Raw genomic sequence first — 8,188 nt, forward strand, 5'->3', positions numbered from 1 at the left:
GACAATAGTCCATACTGATCGGGTTAAGTTATGCTGATGAAACAGTATGAAGGATTGTGTGAGCTCTATCAGCATGTCCCTTGCCGATGTAATCTCACTGATCGGTGGTCGGGATAGTCGTTATGCTTCTATTCCGATGTCCCGATGAAGCCAGCCCTACCGGTCCCGGTTTGGATCACCTATCGGCTATCAGGTTGACATTCTGAATGTCATGCCGGTGTCCCGATGAAGCCAGCTCTACCGGTTCCGATTCAGGTCTTACCGGTCTTGGTTATTTGTGTTGCGATGACCCGATGAAGTCATCTTACCGGACTGGCAATGCAGATCGGAATAACAGTTTTGGACTTGGTCCGATGAGCCAACGAGTCTGTGTTCTCGGTATTGGCATAGTAGTTGTCTTATTGTTACGATGTCCCGATGAAGACCATTCTTTGCCATCGGAGATCGGAGTTGCTGTTGGTAAGCTGTACCGATGATTCGATGGAGTTGCCTTAGGCGATCGGGTATCATCGGACCATCGGGTTTACCTTCTGGATGTTATGCTAATGGATGATGGAGCAGAGACCGACTGCGGGAGCGAGGTCGAACCGAGATCCAAAAGATCGATTCTCAGATACCATGTATGAGGCTGTCGGTGTAAATAAATACGAACTGACACGGTTGTCTACTGCATGTGGGATAACTGTTTTTCATGATTGCAGACTGACACAGGCAGACGGTTATACTCTGAAAAACGGCCGAGCCGTTTGGTATTGAAAACCGACAGTAATCCAAAAGAGAGAGTGGACGAAATCTTGAGAGCTGAGGGTGTGTTCTGCGAAGTGTTCGATCCGGTTGGTTGTATGTCTGGAATGACTGTGTAACAGAGTGAAGGAAACTTGCAGATGAGACTCTATTGTATTATTTTAACATACTGTTAATAAAGTCGATCATTTGCCGGTGGTGGGTTTTTCTCCCGAAAGGGTTTTCGCACGTTAACTCTGTGTGTTATCTCTCTGTGCTGCTTTTGTGCATGTTTTTACTTGTACCATATTCTATAAATGTTGAAGTCTTGTCTACACTAGTCTGTGGAGATCTGTGTCTCCACTGTGAATTGACATTTAGGAAGCGAATTCCGCACTTGCTTTCCTATCACTCTCGTGGCCATTAAAAAATCCAAGCAAGCTTTGAATCTAGAGGATGACCATGAGTTTCTTAACGAAGTTTCAATTCTCCCCCAAATAAATCACAGAAACATAGTGAAATTGTTAGGCTGCTGCATCCATACTCAATTTCCATTGTTGGTATCTGAATTCGTTCCAAATGGAACTCTGTTTGAACATTTACACTCGGAGGAGAGTTCTTTGCCATGGTCTTCACGTCTGCAGATTGCAATCCAGACAGCAGAGGCTTTGGCATATCTACATTCTGGAGCATCTCAACCATTTTCCACCGGGATGTAAAATCATCTAACATTCTTCTGAATGAGAGGCTCTCTCCCAAACTTGCAGACTTCGGGATTTCTCGTCTCATCTCTGCTTCCAATAAGACACATCTCACCACTAATATAATGGGCACGAGAGGTTACTTAGATCCTGAGTACTTTCAAACATATCAACTCACTGACAAAAGCGATGTATACAGTTTTGGTGTAGTTCTGGTTGAGCTTTTAACATCTCTGGAACCCATCTCCATAGAAAGAGTCAGTGACGAGTGGAATTTATCTAATCTTTTCCTATCCAGATTTAATGACAACCGCCTCACAGAAATCTTGGACAGCAAAGTATTGGAGGAGAAAAACCTCCAGCAGATGAAAGATATGGGAAGGTTAGCGAGAGAATGCCTTCATTTGGAAAGGAGGAAAAGGCCATTGATGAAAGAGGTTGTCGAGGAACTTTTCTGGATAAGAGGTGGGACAAGAAAAACAAAATTCCATGACAGTTGAAACTGTGACAGTGCTATATTTGAGCAGACAACAATTTTCAGAAAAGCACCACAAACTTCATATGAATTCAGGAGTTAACACTTTTCCATCTGCAGTTGGGAGTCCGTCGGAGGAACCATTCACTGCACTGATTGAGATGTCGACCCTGCCTCAACAGGTTGACTTCTAAGCGGAGCATTTCTAGTCTATGTTTAATGCATACCGACTCCTCAGGATTAGGAAGTTGTACTCCAAACTTATTCCTCAGAAATAGGAGGTATTACAATTTTATTTTCTCTGTTTAGAAATAGCTTTAAGTGGCTCAGGAACGTGGATACTAAAAATAGATAGAGTCCTATTAGAACTAAGTGTCTTGGTTAGCAAAGAGAGGGCTATTAAGCTGAAGATTGGTAACGAGTAAAGGGGAATAGAGAGGAGAATTATTTTTCCAGTCTTTGTAAATATTATCAGAGTTAAATGAAAACGTATCATCTGTATTCCGTATAAGGGTTCTTATCTATGCTTTGTTTTTGTTTGTTGATAACCTTATCTCTCTGCCTTTGCACAGTGGCTGATCTTCCTTTCCGATTGCATTTATTTTTGGAAGGTATTTAATGATTCAGATTATGGATTGAGAAGATGACCCTTTGCATCAATGTTGAAATATGCGATTCCTTCCAAAATACTGCACATCTTGTTTAGTAACTTTTATTAGTAACTACCGAGTTTCAAATGTAATATATCAGCCAAATCTCTTAAAAGTTTTTAAGATCTGTATATACTGAGGCATCATGTAATGTATTTATATGATCTTACAATCAAGCGATGCCTTCAAGATCCTCGGCAATAAATCAAAAGTTTATTGGGAAAGGAGCAGTGAAGTTTCTTATGGTCTCCGCCTTAACTGGGGTATCGGCCTTCACAATTGTTCTTGCTCCAGTAACGCAGAATGCATAGAATTCCCTTCAGGAAAAGGACGCGTATGTAGATGCCTTCTTCAATATGAAGGAAATGGTTACTTGAATGGCACAGATGGTACTGGTTATGCAGCGGACAAAATGGCCCGCGCATGCCATGCCTTCTCCATGGATGCCCCCCATGCCATGGCCGCACCGCCTTCCCTCCAGCTGCACAAACGTACATCCACTGCGGGAACTGCCAATGACTGTCCAATCAAACCGTACACGGCCACCACGATCGAACCCATCAGCACACCGGCACTGGCTATGCAGCGGACAAAATGGCAGAGGGTCTGTATTTATCTACCTGCTGAATGATTATAACTTACTTTTTCCTTTTTCACCAGCGTGCCTGACAGCGGCTGCAAGTGTTTTTATTAATATGCCTGACAATAATCGATGAAAGCACTGGCTCCTGGGAAGACAAACGGATGGATGTAGTGGTCTTTTTACGTCTTTTCATTTTTAAAAGAAGTTGCACGGTCCTGTTTGTATTACGTATCATCAATTGATATGTCTGATAAAATGGTCAAGTAGTTTTTTCACATTAAAAGAAGTGGCAGAGTCCAGCCCATACGAAACAGCAGGGTAAATTGATTTGTCAGATAAAATAGTGAAGTGTCTTTTCATTTTAAAAAAAATAGCACAATCCAGACTGCGTGAAGTAGCAAGGTCAGATTAAAAAACAAGATCACGTATCCTATATGAGATGGACGAGCTCGTTTTGTTCATCAATGGCTCTTTCTCTCCCTTGCACCCTAATAACCAAACAGTAAATTTGACTATATCTCTCTCTGCTTACACCCCAATAACCAATGGCACTGATCTTTACCAATCACCGTGATAAATGCATTGGGAATCTTCTCTTGTAGTACAACAATCTGTCAGTGGGAAATATAATGGATCATTCAAATCATCTTGCCTGGTTTGGTTGATAGTGTAATGAGATAATACAGTGAGTAAATATCTGAAGGCAGTGTCTGGCAAATTGATACGGCATCATTTATGATAAAGAAAGAATGACATAAGACAGCGACAATATATCTAAAGTCATCATCGCTAAAAATTTATGGATATGAATATTGAATATTTATGGATGCGTCAAACAACAGAAGAAAAATACACCACAAAACTGTGGATCCGTTGCAATAATCATAGAGGAAATAAGCCACCAACCAAGTACGCTGGAGGAAAGAGATAGCGATAAATTAAATACGTCGTCCAAAGAAAACTATATAAATTAAATAAAATATTAATCAAGTTGTTCCAGTAAAGAGGTGGAAATGAATATTCGAAGTATAAATTAAGTAAAATTGAATACGATTAGAAAAAGAAGTAGTTAGGAATATTTATGGATGTTGTTTTCAATATTGAATATTGATGAATAAGATCATTTATAAAGTATCTTGTTGGTAAGAAAGAAATAAAAATGAAGTGAATTTGAATAGGGCAAGGGAAAGAGGTAGGTAAGAAATATTTATGGATGTTGTTTTCAATATTGAATATCAATAAATAAGATCATTTATAAAGTAGGTGTCTGGAAGAAAGAAGTAAAAATTAAGTAAAATTGAATACAGTGAGGGAAAGAGGTAGGCATAAATATTTATGGATGTTGTTCTCAAAATTGAATATCAACAAATAAGATCATTTATAAAGTACGTGTTTGTAAGAATGAAGTAAAAATTAAGTAAAATTGAATACAGTGAGGGAAAGAGGTAGGCAGGAATATTTATGAATGTTGTTGTCAATATTCAATATCAATAAATAAGATCTTTTATAATATACGGTATTTGTAAGAAAGAAGTAAAAGTTAAGTAAAATTGAATACAGTGAGGGAAAGAGGTAGGTAGGTATATTTATGGATGTTGTTTTCAATATTGAACATCAATAAATAAGATCATTTATAAAGTATTGGAAAGAAAGTTGTAAAAATTAAATAAAATTGAATAAAGTGGAGGGAAGAGGTAGGCATGAATATTTATGGATGTTGTTTACAACATTGAATATTAATAAGTAAGATCATTTATAAAGTATTGGAAAAACAATTTGTAAAAATTAAGTGAAATTGAATATGATGGAGGAAAGAGGTAGGCATGAATATTTATGGATGTTGTTTTCAATATTGAATATCAGCAAGAGATGCAAAGCGTCAAGTTCTTGCCAATAGTGTTGTTAGTTTAGAGTATAAAATACAAAAGAAGGAAGAAGGAAGAAGAAATATGATTGATGCATTAAGTCCTTTTACATTCCTTATTGAACTCAAGCAATTGTTTGGTACTGAATGTAGGATATTGCTAAAGGTAAAGCACTACTAAACTTGTTGTAGCAACAATTGCAAGGCAATTAATTATTTATGGAAATGAATAACAAGTAACTTTTAACTTCTTAATTTAAAAATAAAAATAAAAAATTAAATGTAAAATTCAATTATATCAAAAACTAAATAGTAATAAAAATACGAAAAATGAGTAACAAACAACTTTTAACTTATTAATTTAAAAAATTAAAAATTAAATTAAAAAATTAAATATAAAATTAAATTATATCAAAATCTAAATAGTAATAAAAATAATAATGTAAAAATAAATAATAAATCTATTAAATTAATAAATAATAAAAATATATACATTTATCGAAAATTTCCTATTTACATGTATGCTAAAAATAAATTATATATATACGATATATATTTTGATTGGTAATGGGCCGAAGCCAATGAGGTGTACAAACCTTATCCCCTTATGGGATTTGAACTTGTGACCTCTCTTTCAAGAGCACAAGTTCTCCACTTCTAGGCCAACTCAAAGTGTATATAAATTATAATATTATTAAATTTTCATATATTAGAAAAATCTATTTATAGATTCTATTTATTATTTAAATATATATTATAAAAAAATAGGTTTAAAAAGTTAAAATAAAAAAATTAATTTTTTATAAAACTACTACTTATCATGCATTGCCCAATCTATGCGCAATATGAGAACAAGATCATAAAATTTTAATATAAAAATTTGACTAAAGTTATTAGTTTATGACATAAAATAAAAGTAAAAATATATACCTACTCTTATGAATATTTGTCAATTTATTTTAAATAATTATGATACATTGTCACATCATCTTATGATACATTATGACATAATTATGATAATTATGATACATAAATAGTTAAGACATGATCATCTTTTACCCTTAACTTAATCCCTCTCACATCAAGGCTTTCCCTTGTCACTTTTACAATGACATTTTGCCTAATTGCATCCTGATTAGGGTTGTTTGCTCTTGATTTAGTCCTCCTATTTCACCTTTTGTATTTTCGGTCCAAATCTTTCCATTTTCTTTCCATTTTAGGTTTGAGATTCCATCTTATCCTTACCTTTGTCCCCTTTTCATTGGATCATTCTTCTCTCATTCTAGTGATGTCAATTTTTGACCTAAATCCCCATCTCGATTTTAGGGTTTTTTGCCTTCTTTTAGGGTTCTATCGCTTCCTGCTTTCCAATTTCAGTCTGCATATATTTATTGTCTAGTTGGCTTAACAAATGAGAATTTTTTCATTTTTCTTTTTCCTTTATGTAGTTGTCATACTCAAGTGAGGGTAGAATTTCATCAATAAAATCTAAGATGTGGATTCAACTTCTAAATTTGCTTACACATAATAAGCTAACGTGTGGAGCCTAGTATTATATGAGGTTTTAGTCCATTGTTAAAACACTTTCATAGGAATCATATAATGAAATTGGTTATGCCACATAAAAATTTAATAAAAATTATTAATAACTATAATTTAATTTAAAAATAAAGTGAAAATTTTATTTTTACAATAATATTAAAATTTAGTTATATAAATATCTAATTATTTTATTTTTTTTGGTCAAAGGCCGAAGCCAAAAATTTTATATATTATCTTAATAAAAGAAACACCTCCATTCAGTGTGGGCACTGGTAGGAAAGAATGGAGGAAAGAAAACCTCCGGTCTAGCCTAGATCCCTAATTGGATTAGAAATACAGTATACATTTCAGTTTATAATTCCTTTTTCAGGAATATACAATGACAATACATTCTTGGCAAAGCCATATTCATTTCTTTGAGTTAAGTTACACATGAAATTTCTTGTTGCCATTGTCCCTACTATGAATTCCTTGTTCGTATAGACTTTCCTGCTGCATTTACATCTTTGCTATCTGATCTCTATCCTGAATCTGCAAAAGACATTTTCACACACCTTCCTACCATTCTGTTAGTAGCATTGTTATATAGATAAATGACAAATGACAAAAGCATCCTTTCAATACTTGCCTTCATCTACCCTCAATAATATTACTGCAGCTTGGTTATCTCTTATTTTGAAACTACCTTTGCCATTTTAGCATCAATTTAAGAGATTAGCCAAGCTACAATAATTTATAATGTGGATAGATGCCATAGCTCATCTGCCAAATATACTTAATACATAAATCATTGAGGTTCTGTAGGAAAATTGCAGATTTAATTGTTTGATTTCGAATAAGCCAGATGGAAACCAGATTGATTAGTGACACAGAGACAGATCTGAAATGCTATATATGTATATAAATATATAGAAATCTACATATTTATATATATATATGATTGTCGAAAATAGAAAACTGAATTCCATCTTTTAACCATATAATTTTCTAAGTTTTAGGCCTGTATTAACCCAAATTTACTATCAGATAATCTGAAATAAAACTACCGACAACCTAACCATGAATATAATTTAACTATATGTCAAAGAGTGAAAGCCACCATACAATTTTATCTATAATTTAATCTTTCCCCAATTTGTTTTCAATTTTGACCTTAAGTCTGATCTTTTGTGTTAAACTTTAGTTTCCAAGGGCCATTACAGCCTTGGAAGTCCCGAGCCAAAATTTAAGAGCCCTAAGAAGCATATGCCAGACCATGATAGCATAATCATTCTTTCACAGATATTACCTGAGTTCTCCTTAATCCTATATTGTAGCCTTTCTGAACTGTCACATTATCATCTCCTACTTCCTAGGAATAATATTGTTTACTTCTAAATAAGGAGTGTTCCTCTTCCCTGTTTATCATTTCTTTTCCATTTTGAGGCCATACAGTACTATATAAAAAATAGAAACATAAAACAAAGATTCTAGGGCCCAAAATTGTCAGCTATTTAAAATTCCGTTATCACAATCTATATCTTCATCAAGCCTATCCTTAGTTGATATTGTTAATTACCCCTAGGTCATCCAGAGGCCATACATTTGCACTCATATATATATAAATGCAAATGTATATTGATACCATCTTTCTGTCCATTCTGAAGCTCC

At 34.4% G+C, this 8,188-nt stretch overlaps 1 protein-coding gene across 1 annotated transcript; it reads left to right on the plus strand.

The window, feature by feature from the left end:
• Positions 1–313: 313 nt before the first annotated feature.
• Positions 314–2,335, plus strand: LOC131875593 (wall-associated receptor kinase-like 22). The gene has a single exon (XM_059220178.1). The coding sequence runs from the start codon at positions 1,349–1,351 to the stop codon at positions 1,922–1,924; it is 576 nt and encodes a 191-aa protein (XP_059076161.1). The 5' UTR covers positions 314–1,348; the 3' UTR covers positions 1,925–2,335.
• The last annotated feature ends 5,853 nt before the right edge of the window (positions 2,336–8,188 follow it).

Source organism: Cryptomeria japonica, chromosome 5, assembly GCF_030272615.1.
Source record: "Cryptomeria japonica chromosome 5, Sugi_1.0, whole genome shotgun sequence".
Classification (NCBI taxonomy): domain Eukaryota; kingdom Viridiplantae; phylum Streptophyta; class Pinopsida; order Cupressales; family Cupressaceae; genus Cryptomeria; species Cryptomeria japonica.

What these genes read in the sequence shown, in the direction of transcription:
- LOC131875593 (XM_059220178.1), top strand. Translation starts at nt 1,349, where the DNA reads ATGGTCTTCACGTCTGCAGATTGCAATCCAGACAGCAGAGGCTTTGGC.